Source organism: Thermomyces dupontii (genome assembly GCF_041956625.1).
Source record: "Thermomyces dupontii strain NRRL 2155 unplaced genomic scaffold VTN31scaffold_6, whole genome shotgun sequence".
In the NCBI taxonomy this organism is placed as follows: domain Eukaryota; kingdom Fungi; phylum Ascomycota; class Eurotiomycetes; order Eurotiales; family Trichocomaceae; genus Thermomyces; species Thermomyces dupontii.
The window spans coordinates 101,943-117,790 of NW_027192312.1; the positions used below are offsets into that span (position 1 = coordinate 101,943).

The 15,848-nt window shown below is 50.9% G+C and overlaps 5 protein-coding genes across 5 annotated transcripts; 2 read left to right on the forward strand and 3 right to left on the reverse strand.

Annotated features, from left to right (window-relative positions):
- Nucleotides 1-385: 385 nt before the first annotated feature.
- On the reverse strand, nucleotides 386-2,180 carry VTN31DRAFT_5888 (uncharacterized protein; the record flags this gene model as incomplete). The annotated part of the gene is made up of 2 exons (XM_069406436.1): nucleotides 386-1,444; nucleotides 1,494-2,180. The coding sequence occupies 2 exons, from the start codon at nucleotides 2,178-2,180 to the stop codon at nucleotides 386-388; spliced, it is 1,746 nt and encodes a 581-aa protein (XP_069258970.1).
- Nucleotides 2,181-2,570: 390 nt separating this feature from the next.
- On the forward strand, nucleotides 2,571-5,050 carry VTN31DRAFT_5889 (uncharacterized protein; the record flags this gene model as incomplete). The annotated part of the gene is made up of 6 exons (XM_069406437.1): nucleotides 2,571-3,876; nucleotides 3,942-4,019; nucleotides 4,074-4,249; nucleotides 4,303-4,826; nucleotides 4,878-4,949; nucleotides 5,002-5,050. The coding sequence occupies 6 exons, from the start codon at nucleotides 2,571-2,573 to the stop codon at nucleotides 5,048-5,050; spliced, it is 2,205 nt and encodes a 734-aa protein (XP_069258971.1).
- A 617-nt stretch (nucleotides 5,051-5,667) lies between these two features.
- Nucleotides 5,668-6,571, forward strand: VTN31DRAFT_5890 (uncharacterized protein; the record flags this gene model as incomplete). Its single annotated transcript, XM_069406439.1, has 3 exons — nucleotides 5,668-5,707; nucleotides 5,762-5,864; nucleotides 5,932-6,571. The coding sequence occupies 3 exons, from the start codon at nucleotides 5,668-5,670 to the stop codon at nucleotides 6,569-6,571; spliced, it is 783 nt and encodes a 260-aa protein (XP_069258972.1).
- A 755-nt stretch (nucleotides 6,572-7,326) lies between these two features.
- Nucleotides 7,327-7,951, reverse strand: VTN31DRAFT_5891 (uncharacterized protein; the record flags this gene model as incomplete). Its single annotated transcript, XM_069406440.1, has 2 exons — nucleotides 7,327-7,828; nucleotides 7,893-7,951. The coding sequence occupies 2 exons, from the start codon at nucleotides 7,949-7,951 to the stop codon at nucleotides 7,327-7,329; spliced, it is 561 nt and encodes a 186-aa protein (XP_069258973.1).
- A 6,237-nt stretch (nucleotides 7,952-14,188) lies between these two features.
- VTN31DRAFT_5892 (uncharacterized protein) lies at nucleotides 14,189-14,871 on the reverse strand (the record flags this gene model as incomplete). Its single annotated transcript, XM_069406441.1, has 3 exons — nucleotides 14,189-14,514; nucleotides 14,571-14,728; nucleotides 14,813-14,871. 3 exons carry the CDS (start codon nucleotides 14,869-14,871, stop codon nucleotides 14,189-14,191), a joined length of 543 nt encoding a protein of 180 aa, XP_069258974.1.
- Between the last annotated feature and the right edge of the window lie 977 nt (nucleotides 14,872-15,848).

Consider the following 15,848-nt stretch of genomic DNA (forward strand, 5'->3'; position numbering starts at 1 on the left):
CCAATGCAAAGTGCACTTCACAATCCCAAGTCCCACAGAGCTCCGAAGTGGAAGGAAGGATTCGCATCTCACAGGTCCATGTTCTTTGAGAAGAATCTCCACTCGCTTCGCTAGCTGTCTTTTTGCGCTGCAGAGGGAGAAACAAAGGAAAGAAGCGATGGACTGGAGTTGCGAATCTCGCGTTCCATTCGGAGTTTTGTGGGATGGATGTGAAGGGACTTTTGTTTTTTTTGTCAATGGCGTTGAGAGTCCTCATAAGTATCTGTGTTTTGTCATCACAGCTGGCAATGAATGGGATTGCGGCTTTATTCTTTCAGGTCAAATGGGGATGACCATCAATGTTTCGAGGAGGTTTGCCAGAGGCAATGGGTATTGGTAGTACGAGCTAGCTGACAAGGTGCGTGCCTCGACTACGTCCGCTTTCCATCTTGGCCGTTCGAGCTCCGAATTGGATGGCTCGTTTCTTCTCCTTCGCTCGCTGTGTCAGGCCCAGCTTGAGGGCTAACAGGCGAAGGACTTTTTTCTCCGAGTCTAGATGCTGGGTCGCGTCATTTGGATCATTTGTGGTTGCTGTTCCGAATCCACACCGTTCCCAGATTGGTGTCTGGTTTGCCCAGGCTACCAGTTCTTCATCCAGGTAGGGGAAGCGTGCTTCCCGGCCCCAGTGGGAGATGACGCGGTCGTCACGACCGAGATTCCGCTTCCCCAGGCGGCCAACGTCGAGTTCAACTTCGTCGATCAGTGTTGGAAAGCCGCCTCGTGAAAACGATGCACCATGCCGACTGTAACCGGCAAACAGTTCGTCTGCACCTAGGCCGGAAAGCAAAACTCGCGCTGGTGTGGTGTACGCCACTGTTGTGGGATGATCGTCCCGAGCTTCAACGACGTAGCCTTGGCCACGGGCAGCAAAGTACAGCGCACATGCAATGGAGAGATCCATCTCCGTGTTGTGCGGTTTCATCAGCTGGATAACTTCATCACGGTGGGACAAAAACTCGCTGTACGGTACATCCACCGCGACGAATCGCCAGAAGCGGCCAGGGCATACCCGCTGCAGCTCAGCATAGCCTGCTCGTCCTGTCACTCGGTCGGGACAACTTTCATATATAGAGTTCTCTGTCGGGATACCCTTGTTCTTGGTCTGAGCGGCCGCGACGCGTGGATTTTCGAAAGCGACGTTCAATAGATCGATTGGCTCGTTCGTGGGTAAGATACCGTGTGCGAGCCTGGCTAGGACTGTACAATCAAGACCACCAGAAAACAGGACCGCAATCTTTGCATCTGATGCGGACGACCCGTTTTGAAAGTCGGGTATATTTTGAACGCGTTGCTCGAGCGAACGCCGTAGTTTGTGCTCTAGAGAAGCCACTGAAGGGGATGCAGAAGTTAGAGCGGGCGGTCGTGCTGTGGGAAGGGATCGGTTCATAGGGGGAAGCGGGTTTATCTTGCAATACGTCAGTAGAAAGCTGGCAGAATGACCCCATGCTGCATACAAGAAAGTGAGTTGCCTCAGTTGACAAGCTCTCTGACCAAGGTATGACGGTGACTTTCGAAGCCAGACGTCTGCCCTGATGAGTGTCTTCAACGGCAGTGCAAACAAGGTCGATCATATGCAGACCTGTGGTCTCGACTTCTTCAAAGGTGTCGGTCTCGCCGTCCGAGACACTGCATATTTTGAGATTCCCACACTCATCCTGGCAATGTAAAAGTGACCTTCGTCCGATATAATCGCGGCTGAAAAAGAGTCTGGAATGATGGCCATCATAAAACACGAATGAAAAGGGCCCCGAAATAGCACTGATGAAGTGGGTGAGAACTCGAAGTGCTTCGTCTGCATCAGTCTTGCGTGAAGCTGCAATCAATCCGCGGAAGATTTGCTCGGTATCATTGCCCTCAACAGGCCGACCCGATATTTTCCATGCTTCGCCATTCCAGCACAAGACCGACTGGCTCTTCGAGTCGACGAGCGGCTGCGTTTGAACGTGATCGCCTCGTAGTGCGAGGACTGTTGAGACAAACGTAAGATACGCCGGGATCTTCTTGTCCGGATCTCGACCGCATGTTACCTGCACCTGATGAGTTTGCAGACTATCCGGACCCCTCCTCTGCAGCCACGAACGCGTTTTCTCGTCCGGCAGCAGCGGCTGTTGTATACTCAACGAGCAGTATATGCCACACATGATAGCTGCAGCCGGCCCGCCAATGGAGCTGTCGGCGACTGCAACTGTGCCGGGCTACTACATAGTAATTTCGAAGGGAGGCGGCGGATGTTGGCAGAACCAGGATTCCGCCCTGGGATGTGTGGACTGTTCTCGTAATGTTAGATCATGAACAGAGCGACTCGCTGAGATTCTTGAACAGTCTTGTAGCCTACATAAAGAGTGGGTTTACTTTCTCCAGAACCGTCCGTGTGACGACCAAAAATCATTTTTCCAAGTGGAACGTTTTTCACCAGTGCATGATGCGAATCTAGCGTTTCGATCCTTGATCATGCTGCTTCACCCCGTCTGAACCTCACCGCTGGTAATATATCATCGCGCAGTGTCGCTCCGGAGTTGTCGGCTTCTAATATGTCAGCCTCAGACTCTCCGACTGTGGACGGGAGGAGACCTGATGAAAGTGCCCTGCATTCCGCAGGTCGGGATAAGGACACTGTAATCATCGCGACATCGAGAGACACTCCTACAAGTACGACGAGTCATGACGGCACAACTGGAGCCATGGAGTCAGCACCGGAAGAGCTACGATATCTGGAGCCATCCCCTCTCGATGAGTCAGGTCACGATACTCGGCCGGATCAAGATGCAGGTGATATGCCGCGATTAGATACCGAGAGATCGCACTCTCCTACGTCGAAAACATCGGGATCGCAAAGTGAACCACGAGCGTCGCCTCCGCCCATGCAATCTACCAATTCATACGTCGATCCTACACCCAAGACCCCTCAGCCGTCACAGCCCCCAGCTCCGTCGGGACCGGATGAGACTGAAAAGGAGGTCTCGAGCATAGTGGGGGATGGGGATTCTCGCGCGGACGCAGGAGGGAGAACAGACAGCAGCAATGACGACCAATCCGAGATTCAAAGTATCATGGAACAGTTCAGCGACGAGACAAAGGGCCCTAAGGAGACGGACATCATGTCGCCGCGGATGGAGCTGGCGGAGAATTTTCGACGTTCGTCGAAGCAATTTGCCCATCGACGATCAAGTTTGGAATACCGGGAGAACGGAGAAAGTGTATCAGCCCAGAGTGAAAGGAAGCAGAAGCATCACCCTGGCGCATCCCTGTCGCAATCATCACAGCAACCTACACACCAGGACGCTCGCGCTCCATCAGCCTCATCATCATCCGCGTTGCCGCCCCCCGAGCCCGAACAGCCATTCGATTTCCATAGATTTCTCGAGCAACTTCGTCATCGTACAGCTGATCCTGTCGCAAAGTTCCTCCGATCGTTCTTGCATGAGTTTGGCAAGCGACAGTGGCTGGTGCATGAGCAGGTGAAGATCATCAGCGATTTTCTCGCATTCATCACGAACAAAATGGCCCAGTGTGAGGTCTGGCGCAACGTTTCGGATGCTGAGTTCGACAATGCGAAAGAGGGAATGGAAAAATTGGTGATGAATCGATTATACAACCAGACATTCTCTCCCCTCATACCTCCGCCGCCGCCTATACCACGGAATGCTAGCAGAAGCAAGCGACTAGAAATAGAGCGACAGCACGGTTCCGGTAGGCGTGGCCAGCATCAAGAAGATGTCGAACGTGACGAGATCCTGGCGCAAAAGATTCGAATCTACAGCTGGGTGCGGGAGGAACACCTGGACATCCCGCCGCTTGGCAACCAGGGCCGGCGATTCTTACAGCTCGCTCAACAAGGTATGGCGTCTACCTTTCTGGACAGGTCACGCAATGATTCTAACGGCTGGGTCACCGTCCGCAAGAACTTCTGAAGATCAAGGGATATAGAGCTCCGCGAGATAAAGTCATTTGTATTCTTAACTGCTGCAAGGTCATTATTGGTGAGTACTACCGCGAGCCTCCAGAACCAGCATCAGCTAATTGGTGCTTTCTAGGCTTGTTGAAGCATTCTAAGAATCCCGATACTTCGGCAGACTCGTTTATGCCCCTTCTTATTTACGTCGTTCTGAAAGCAAACCCGGAGAACTTGGTCTCGAATGTCCAGTACATTCTGCGATTTCGCAATCAAGAAAAGCTCGGAGGTGAAACGGGGTATTATTTGTCCTCTCTAGTACGTGAACCGTGAAGCGTTCGTGATTCGCCTTGCCTGACTGTAGGATATAGTCCGGAGCTATTCATTTTATTGAGAACCTCGATCGGACGAGCTTGACTGTCAGTGACGAGGAATTTGAGAGGAACGTTGAGGCAGCTGTATCTGCGATCGCGCAGGAGAATCAAAGGGCTGAAGCCGAGTCATCGTCCCAGCAGACGCCTCGACACTCCTCTGATATCGATCGGCAATCACCTGCCCCTCGAAGGGAGGACAGGGGCTCGGCCGAAGGAGACAATGCTCCTGTGACCGGCTTGTTGCGGACTATTCAGAAACCGCTCTCGACCATAGGCAGGATATTCACTGACGAACCCGAATCTCCCGCGTTTCGACGTCAGGCAGACTCGACTGCTCCACCTGTTTCTTATCGTCAGCCGTCCCCGGCCGGGCGGCAATCTTCTAGAGAGTCTCCAGACAGAAGACACCGGACGGTCCCTCAATCCGTCTACGACGCCCAGGAGGCGGCGGCTCGACAGGCGAGTGCTGAAGCGGCAGAGGCCAGAAGAATCCAGCGAGCTGAACATCAAGACGTTGTCGAGTAAGTTTTTCCGTCATCATAGTCCGGAAGGAAGCTGACTTGGTGTCATAGGACCCTCTCCAGCATGTTCCCGAATCTGGACAAAGAAGTCATCGACGATGTGGTTCGAATGAAAGAGGGCAGGTCAGTACCGACACCTCCCTTGTCTCGAACGCAATGTCTAACGATGATGCAGAGTTGGACTGGCAGTTGATGCATGCTTGGCACTCAGTGCCGAGTCGTGATCCGATGAATTGTCTCTGTCCGCAGGACATCCATGTGTATACGGTGTAGTAGCAGTTTGTCAGAATCATGATACCAGTCACTATTAGAGGGAAATCTACAAGCATTCGGAAGCACTTGACCAGCCGTGCGAGATTCAATTGCCGTCTTGACGTTTTCTCATCTATGAACCACCAAGTCTCATTCTCGTTTCGATGGAATTAACTCGTACCTCCCTCCCATTTGCAATAATCCTCGGGAGTTCAATGAGCATTTGCGCGGTTTTCCTGCATGGGATACCTACTGCATACAGTACTCCGTACGCCGTGTCTTTCTTATGTTCTTACTCAGTGTATGACTGAGAGATCTTGGTTTGACAAAGGTGTGCTGAAGAGCTGAGCCAAGCTTGCCTCAGCGGAGTCCACGGGTTCCGCAGAATCACAGAGGAGACTGTGACCGATCGGCGGATCCCCGAGGGTCCGATCAGTCGATTATATAATCCGAGCTTATCAGCACGTGACATGCGCCTTCCAGCCAAATTGGGACATCATCTTCGCCTCAGTAGTAGCTTCGCGGTCAACAACAGTTTTACTTTCTGATTGTCTGACACTGTACAAAAAGTTGCGGTTACTGAGTCAACATGTCGGAACGAAAAGTCCTCACCAAATACTACCCTCCAGGTTTGCATTCCTTTGCCATATTCCCGTGATGTGACGAGTTCTAACTGGTTACAGACTTCGACCCGAGTCAGATCATTCGGCAGAAGCGACCCAAGGGTGTTGCGCCGAAACTCCAGACAGTTCGCTTAATGGCGCCGTTCTCAATGCGATGTAACACGTACGTTGAGTTTGCCACCCGATTCGGTCCTTATCTGGTCTCAGCTAACCAGCGTCTTGGTATACAGTTGCGGAGAATACATTTACAAAGGCCGAAAATTCAACGCTCGCAAAGAAACGACAGACGAGAAATATTTAACTATTCCCATTTATAGGTTCTACATTCGATGCACCGGGTGTTCCGCAGAAATTTCCTTCAAGACAGATCCAAAGCACATGGACTATGTTTGCGAAAGTGGAGCAAAGCGCAACTTCGAGCCCTGGCGCGAGGCGAAACTGGCAGAAGAAACAGAAGAGGAGCGATTAGACCGACTGGAAAGAGAGGAGGCGGAAAAGGATGTCATGAAAGAGCTGGAAGCCAAAGCGCTTGATGCAAAGACGGAGATGGCCATCGCAGATGCACTGGACGAGATCCGTGTTCGAAATGCGCGGCTGGACCGCGCACAGCAGGCGGCGGCGAGGGACGAACAGAGCATCGTTGCGGATTTGAAAGCCCAGGAGCAAGAAGCGCAAGAACGGGAAATCGCAGAGGCTGCCAGGCGGGCATTCGAGAATGCTGCCGGTGAGCGCATACGCCGGATCCCGGAAAGTGAAGAAAGTAATGCAGTTGATGATGCAACACCACCCCCTGTGCCATCGTTCGAACGGACCAAGAAAAAGAAAAAAGACGGCGCACCAATATCTCTGGGTATCAAGCGCAAGGCTTAGGCAATGATCTCGAACAGCAGTTTGTCACCATTGACTACTTGTGGATTCGCATTTGCGGGCGTTGGAACGTGATGACGACTACATAATCATTTGCAGCAAATCGTATGAATATATTGGTTTCTCTTCCCAGCAAACTACAATACCGGTGGAAAGGGGTGCCAATCAATGGAATATCAATAGAATTCCTGCTAGGAATATGTGTACATTCAAGGCCTCGATATTGACGAATGAGTGTTCGCACTGCATTCGGGCACTATTCTTGCTCAGGTCCATATCCCAGTTTCCCTGATGTGTACTTACTGGTCCTGCTTTCAACTGCTTTAGGAAAGCAGATGAAAGGTTATGATAGGTTGCAGCGTCTTAGCTTCCAAAGCTAAACTTCGCGGAAGAGACTGATGACGACAGAGAAAGAGATTAAAAAAAAATGGACAATAACCTTAGCAATTATGAAACTGGGAACGGGATCAGGTAGTCCCTTGGAAGACAGGACTACGGCTGGGTTTCAACACAAAGTTAGGATGTGACGTTGAACGAGAATGTGTCACGAGTGAGCTTCGACCTTTCAGGCCAACTGACTTAGGATAGCCATACAACTAATTGTAACTCGAATTCATGTGAAACGTCATTAGGTACATCAACATTGCGATAGTTCAATTGGGGCATCAAAATCCGACATGTCTTTGTACAGCCATTCCAATAGTCCGTCATGGTACTTCATACAGGCATACTTGCATGTCGCTCAAACTAACTGGTGCTCACAGGGCAAGAGCAAGACCCACGATACCAGCAGCACCGGCCACACTCATGCCCAGGGCGTTGCCAGTGGGCGCAGGTGCAGCATCGGTGGAATCGGTGGTGGAAGCGGAATCCTCATCCGAATCGGAGGCGCTGGAGGTCTCCGCCTCGGTCGTGGACGAAGTCTCGCTTTCTGTGGTTGTAGTCTCGCTCTCGGTGGTTGTAGTCTCCTCATCAGCAGAAGAAGAGGTCTCGCTAGGAGTCGAGGTAGTGGAGGTTTCACTCTCCGAGTCGGTTGCAGTGGCGCTGGTGTCTCCAAGAGTAGCATAGGCACTGGACAGATAGGACCTCACATCTTCCGGCAGGCTCGAATACCAAGCCGGGGTGGTGCCAGCCTCAATGTCGCTGACGATGGAACCAATGACACTGGGAGTTGCGAGAGCCTCGCTAAGGATCTCGGATGGCACCACCGTCAGCTGCGAGATGATAGAAGGGGGAGGCAGCTCAATGTCTCCTCCTTGCCTGCAGACGATCACCATTAGCTCTCTAGTGGTCAGGACAAGGCACGTCTGAGTGATACACTTACTGGGCCAGGCCAGCGCCGGCAAAGGCGAGAGCAACGGCGAGAGAAGCTTTCTTCTGCATGGTGACTCTGGAACCGTGGAACGATTCTATAGAAACAAGGGAACAGAATCGGGCTGGATGCTGGACGACCGAATGATGAGAGAGTCGACTTGGAAGCCAGTTGGTATTTTGGAAAGATCGAGAAGGAAGAAAGGGATATGCGATGAGGTAGTGATTACCTCTTATATGTGTTGGGGGCTGGAAGCCAAGCTCCTCCCTGGTGCTGATGGCGTAATACAGGTTGGCGCAATGCTGCAAGGTTGCAGTGAATGGGGATTCTGTGGAGGTGGCGTCGACAGAACCACTCAGACTCTCGGGTAGGCCGAATTAACCTAGGTTAACTATCACTTTCGTACATTAACTACTATGTACTGTCATTCTCAGGTGATTTAGCGATGACGCGTAGCTTTCGATCTTATCGGATTCTCATACACGAGTGCTTGCAGGAGTTTCGAGTCAGTACGAGTACTTCATACAACTGGAGGCATTAAGTTGGGTATTAGGTTATTTCACCAGCTCGTGCGGAGGGCAATACCTAAATGACCAGGTCGGACGCTTAGAAAACTCTGACCCGCCATTCCGCGGGGACCGGGCTGCATCATGGCTGAATAAGTAGCCATGATCGTTGACTTGTGAGATTATCGAGTGGTTAGAACCCGTGACTTGTTGTCAGAGGGTATGGTCCAGTATGTGTACGATACGTGTATCGTTACACGCACGTGACCTGCTTCCTGTCTTCTCCTTTCTTGCTCCTTTTTTTTTCTCCTTGTGTTCAGCTCAGTGTCTTTAGGCCTTTATGTCTTCTCTTGTGCCGTCTTTTCCGTCTTTCAGGCCGTTTAGACTTTTAGCCGCTTCTTTTCCATGGTTCATGTGTTTTCAGCACTCTTCAGCTCGCTTGTACCGTCCTCTTTAGGACGCTACTCATTTGTGTAGGTTTTTCCTCGGGCTTGGCATCATGTGTATATAGAGCTCCGATTGCCCATAGAGTCGGAGAGCAGAGTTCTAGCTAGCAAGGTCTTGTGTTTGGTTCTCTCTCGGTCCAGGATAAGCCCAGTTCTGTCCGATACGAAGTGAGTAAAAGGGTCCGAAGGTCGCTCAGGCAAGGCGGAAGTTGCGGTGCTCGACTAAATTTGCGCTCACGTGACTCGGAAAGCTACTACTCGTATGGAGCCTCTGTGCTCAGGCCCTCCGCGCTAAACGGGACTAGCGCCGAGGGCCTGAGGCACTGACGCTAAGGTTGGCCATAGAGACCTCTAGGCGTGTTGAGATAACTACTCCGTTACTTCCAAGTCCAACCCGTTCACTGAGGCTTGCCTGTTTGTTCTCCCGTTTTTACCCATCGCGAAAATGGTTTCTCTCTCAGATGATGACCTGCAAATTGTTAAGGATCATCCGTTGAGCGATTCTCTCGACCGTTTACGAGCGTCACTCGAAAGCGTGGAGCGTTCGTATTCCGTGGCCGGTTCTCTTGACGGCGTTGACGACAGATTCGCACAACATTGTCAGAATGTAGTATCGCGACTTCTATCAGCTTTGCTGGGAGAAGAAGCAGCCTTCAACCTTCAGTCGAGTATCAGCAGTCGTAATGCAGCATCAGAAATCGCGCGTCTGTTTGAGCGTGTTCAAAACGGCGATTTCAACTACCAAGACTATCGCCCTCTCGTGAAGCTCGTCATCCTAAAAGCGTCCGACTACGATATCTGGAGCGCCGTTCTCGATCTCATTGCCAAGCTTTCGAGAGCCACTCCAGTCTCAACAAATCTCCCGCCTGCGTTCGACAGCACGCCCATCACACATACCTCCGCGTCGCTACAAGGCAGCGAACAGACCCGGGCGCTAGTCGAGGCAAGAGTCTTTCAAGAGATCCAGGGCTGCACGTATCGAGATGTGCAGGGATTCTACGAGAAATACTTTGAGGGAAAGGCTTGGACGGAGCGTGCCCGGGATGTCTACAAGTCAATACAGGGCCGACATGTTGGTGGCATGTGGACTGGGCTTCTTCAGACCACCCAGGACAACGTGCAGAACTGGCTGTTTCAACTGCAGGAGGATCATCTCTCGGACGAGCGACGTCGCTACTACAAGATCAACCTCCCAAGAGAGCTAATCGGGGGCGAGGCCCAGCGGCAGATTGACCTGATCGTCAAACGAAAGAGCGGGAATCCGTCGGATACCGAGCACGACTGGAGAGAAATCGAGGTGATTGGCGAGCTCAAGGCGTCCAACAACGATGGTGTCAAAAAGCCATTGGTGCAGCTCGCCCGATACGCGCGAGACGTGTTCGCCTGTCAGCCGACGCGCCGCTACCTCCACGCGTTTACCATCTGCGGGCCATTCATGACGCCGTGGGTGTTTGATCGTTCAGGATGCTACAGTCCGGGCCAGTTCAATATCCATACGGAGCCAGAACGATTCATACGGCTGATCGCCGGATACACGATGATGGATGAGGAGGAACTAGGTCTGGACACGTTCATGGAACGGGATGGCCACCGTCACTTCATACGCATCGAGCACAAGGGGACCGAGATGAAACTGCAGCTGGAACTGGAGCCTCTCACCCGTCAGCGGGCGATCGTCTGCCGCGGAACGTCCTGCTTTCTCACAAAGCGTCCGGACTCTGAAGACTGGGACCACGTCACCAAATTTTCATGGACATCCGACCGACGGAAGCCCGAAGCCGATCTTCTCCAACTGGCGAACCAGGAAAAAGTTCAAGGCATCGCCAAATTGTTCGGTCATCGCTCCATCACCAGCATCAAAAGCATGCGCTCAGACATCACGTTTACGAGGCCGTACACCTTTGGCGGTACCTCTAGCGCCGCTTCGTCGTTTTCGCCGTCCCAGCCGTCCAGTGTCCGATCGTTCAGCCAGCTCCACAGCTTGACCATCGCGGAGAGTGGGGGTGAGGGTCCATCAAGGAAACGCAAGTCGGTTGATGTCGGCCCGAAATCAAAGCGATCCAGGTCCAATAACCGATCGATTCCATCCCAGAATGAGGTCACTTACGATGTGGTAGAAGCGCAGGGGGCCAGTCTGCTCGCTTCTAATGACGGCCCGTACGACAACCGCATTTTGCGCTGTCTCGTCGTCTATCCCGCCGGCCGGCCGCTCTATAAATACCAGTCGCCCTTGGAGCTGGTGGAAGCGCTGCGTGATGCGATCAAAGCGCACAGATCCCTTTACAACGATGGAAAAATCCTTCACCGAGATATCTCTGAGAATAATATTATCATAACCGATTCCGAAAAAACTGGCCGTGTGGGGATGCTGATCGACTTGGATCTCGCCAAGAAGGTCGGCACCCAACGAAGCGGCGCTCGCTGTCGCACCGGCACCATGGAGTTCATGGCCATCGATGTGCTGCTCAACAGGGATCATACCTACCGGCATGATCTCGAGTCGTTCTTCTATGTGCTTATCTGGCAGTGCGGTCGTCGGGGCTGGCAGTTTGTCAACAGACCAAAAGATCGACCGGCGGATAGTTCTTTCACAGACTGGTATACTGGCTCCTTCAGGAAGATCGCAAACGCCAAAATTGGGAATATGACTGCCAACGGATTCGGGCAGATTCTAGAGGAGTTTCCACCTGAGTTTGATTGCATCAAGCCGCTTTGCAAGGAGTTACGGCGAATCTTGTTTCCTTGGGGTGGTGAAGACATCTTCACAGGCACACCCAAGGATCCGGAGGTTCTCTATGGGCAAATCATCGAGGCCTTTGACAAGGCGATTGGCGATATTAGAGCGGGATTATAAACTGTTGGTTTTTTCTATAGTTGCTTGGTGTTTGGATACCCAGTGTGCTTTGTTTGATTGCGCCCAAGTCCACGCCTTTGTCGCCATTCCTGAAGAACTCTTGCCTTTCACTGCCAAGTGAAACCGAGGAAGACAACAGAATGAAACAGTCATCTTCTCAATGGCTTTGAAGCCATTCTCGATCGGATCCACCTAAGGCTCCGGTACGACAACCTGTGTTCGTCCGCCCGAGGCAATGTATCCAACCATTTCCTCAACGAAGCAAAGGCGGATGCTGAGGAAGAGAGCTTCAGAAGTGTGCCGAAATCGGTCTGAACGGCCGTCAGGTACGAATATACCACAAGCCTTTTATCCCCGAGCGAAGGCTTGAGCGCTTCTCACTTTGATTTGTACGAAGTACCTACTGTACTCGTACACGCGCACCCAGGACGCACCCACACGTTTTATATTCAAAGGAAAAAACTATTAATTAGAAACCTGCTCCGTTCTTGGAGGAAACTCTAGCATTTTGCTGAATCGCCCCGACATGTGGCCGCTTGCAATAGTGTTCCGAGCGATGTCTGTTTCTGGACAGAAATTGACTCGGTATTTATACCGAGTAGTAACCCGTAGTTACGAGGTCTCCATCAGAAGTCCCTTCGGGCCAATGTCTTGGCACGTAATTTATATTATGTAATTAAAGTAGCTAGCTTATTCAGGAAGGTACCGAGTCCAAGCATTCGTACCAGATACCTCTACGATCTCTACGTGACACGGATTATTCTGCTTGTGGGTTAGGTTACCCAAAAAAACCATGAAAAGGAATCTTCATGCTTAGTAGTGAACTTGCTGTTTTGTTTACTGATGATCTTAGATTCGTTGCTAAATGTCTACTTGCAGTAATATTTATGTTGTCGAGGTACCTGGTGCCTGGAGCAAGTACGAATATTGTGTACTTTCCCTAAATGGATAGGTGTTCTTGTATATTACAAGCCTATTACAAAATTACATGACCAAGGGGGTGACAAAACTTTTGATGCGGACCTTGTAAGCTAACTGAATATGGCAAGCGAGTGGAATTGACCTAAGCTAATCCATAAACTGAAAGACGGAAAAGACGGCACAAGAGAAGACATAAAGGCCTAAAAGACACTGAGCTGAACACAAGGAGAAAAAAAACAAAGGAGCAAGAAAGGAGAAGACAGGAAGCAGGTCAACGTGCGTGTAACGATACACGTATCGTACACATACTGGACCATACCCTCTGACACTAGTAGACAGCTTTTGCGCTGGCCCGAATGCGAGGACATACGCGCGTTCAACACAGTATATACAGTATCTATGCAGTGTCCAGTACCTATCTACCTAATCTATTTATCATACGCACAGTATCTATATTATATATGTATATACAGTGTTTCTCTGTATAGTAGCTCTGCTCGTACATGATATGCATGTGCATGTCACATTCACACCGAAGCACCCGTGGTCACTGAGACCACTGCTGCGAACGACAATAACGGTGTTTCTTCGGGCCTGTTCGAGAACGGTAGAGAACACTTTCCCCGGAATTATTGACCCGGCTCTTCTCTCTGGGACGACCCGAGCGCGTTGATAGCATTTCGGATGGTTTTGATGCGAAGTAGCCGCGGTTAAACTTCATTGGCATACAGGAGATGATGGAAACTCGCAACCGACGAAACATTAACACAGCAATGTAGTGGAAATTGAGATAATTTAGGCCACGTTGCTGAACTGTTCTGAGTTCTTCTCTGTCGAGGGCGAATAGACCCAACTATTGGTGATGCACTGCCTCGGAACACTTCCTGAAGGCAGCAAGTTGGTGCATATCAGACTCGTTTGGGTAATCGAGGTCGGGTCTTGGGGCTAGATGCATGCTGCTTAACGGGGCCAGTGACGGCACCTGTAGAAAACAGGTAGATATACCTCGAGAGCTAGGTGGGCAGAATGAGTCCGCTGGCGCATGTCAGTGAATCAAATTGAACATTATTAGAGTAATATTGATCCAGTTAATGATTCGTACTGTGAACAGGCATCAGAGGAAATTAGGAAACAACTATGAGGTGATGTACAAGACAAGCGAGTGATCATGCTGACAAAATGGCCTAGTACCTCAGTGCCCGTAGTCCTTGCCGTCGATCTGACTCCTCTCAGCTAGCGTCTACAGTATGATGGGTAACTTCAATCGTCGTCTATTCCCGGAGCGACGCCGATCACAGAAGTCTTAGAAGTCCAAGGGTCCCATCTGTTTGCAGCTGCAATAACCGCTCACCGGGTTACGAGAGCTTCTGTTGCCGAAGCTTCAAGACGACTTTGATTGTCGGCCATCCCCCGGAGACTGCTTTGCAGCCTCCGATCCAGGTCATGAATGTGCAATTGAATCGTATGTGAGCTCAAGGCTTGTGTAAGCTACTACTTCTGTGCGAAGGAATTCATTATCAACGTAAGCTTATTATCCATCAAACGACTACAGTAGTGAGTACTTAAACTCCAACTGTCGGATCACTCCTCATACTCAGAAACAACTGGTGGCACTGCAATCTTCAGACGTGCGAGATCCTTGATCGTTCGGAACATCGACTCATACGAGTCGACTGTTCCTAAGAAGAGATTAAGCCAGGACATGCCGACATTGGCCAAGATCGAAATCGTGCTTTCGAACAACGACGTATCAATTTTCTGTCCCATGCCGGTTCGTTCCCGTGCTAGCAAGGCCGAGACGATCGCGCCGTGGAGATAAAGTCCGGTACAGATGTCCATCAGCCCAACGCCGGGTTTTGTCGGAGGACCGTCCGGTTCACCTGTGATGTGAAGCAGGCCGCCCTCCGCTGCACCGACCACATCGTATCCAGCCCGTTGAGCATAAGGACCATCAGCGCCGTACCCTGGGAAAGCAGAATGTCAATCGTTCGATCGTGAAGCTGGCTGGACGGTGCAAACGAACCAGAGATACTCGCTAAGATGATAGACTCGTTGACACGCTTTAATGCATCATACTCTAGACCCATTTTATCTAGCTTTCCAGGGATGAAATTCTCAACGCTGGACTTTGCGTTAGCTGCCATCGATCAGAGCAGAAGTATGCGAAGCTTTGATGCTAAAATCCACCTCCCGCAAGCGACTTACACAACATCCGCTCTCGCTGCCAGTTTGAGAATGATATCTTTGCCTTTCTCGGTCTTCATGTCCACTGCGATCGATCGTTTGTTTCGATTGATGGAGCTGAAATACAGTGAAGTATGCTTTGCCTCGGGCTTCCACAGTACAAGCAGAGTTCTAGCTAGCAAGGTCTTGTGTTTGGTTCTCTCTCGGTCCAGGATAAGCCCAATTCTGTCCGATACTTGTCCAGAGTACTGTACTCCGTACATACCCCGCACATTCCGCGATGTCCTAATAATGGATTGATGTATTTACACTGTGTCTTTCCATTTTTCGATTAGTCAGTCCAGAGCACGCACTGTTTAGTCCTTGGTGCCCCATTGGTTCTCCCTTGCTCTCGCCACATTATTATTCCACCGTAAGTAGATGTGCATCTTCTCCCAAGTCCAAGTCAATAGTACTAGCCAACCACTGAACCTTGACAGCGTGAAAAGGGCTTCTTCTGACCCGTGTGGATTGAACACCTGAAGCAAGCAGCTGGCACGGAGATATGGTACCAGCAACCTGACGCCTACTCCCGACAGGACAGACTGAAGAAAGAGCGAGCTATTTTCTCGCAAGATCAGGGGTTCGATGCCAACTAACTACGGTTTGCATAGCCCGAGAGCAATAACTTAGAACTATTGCTCGGCTTGAGGATCTGATGACAATGAATGTCCGGAGACCGGACTACTCTGTACTTGACAGCATCTCTTCATCTTTAGGCCTACCTTCCCATTTCCCATGCAGCCGCGCAAGCGTCAAGCAAACATAACTCCCAATTGGGACTCTCGAGTCCTCAGTTGTACGAACGGCACAATGATGCCGATTGCTCATGGGTAGGCTGGATACCGGATCAATCTGAGGTCCAAACTCCAAACGCACGGGCTAGAAGCGGGCGCCGGCACGGGACGGGGCGCATGGTATTCATTAGGTAGGCACTAGCGTGTAAGTCGAGGAATGCGATTAGGTGGTACTTAGACAATACGGATTTCTGATTAATTCACACTTCTTGCTACATGGA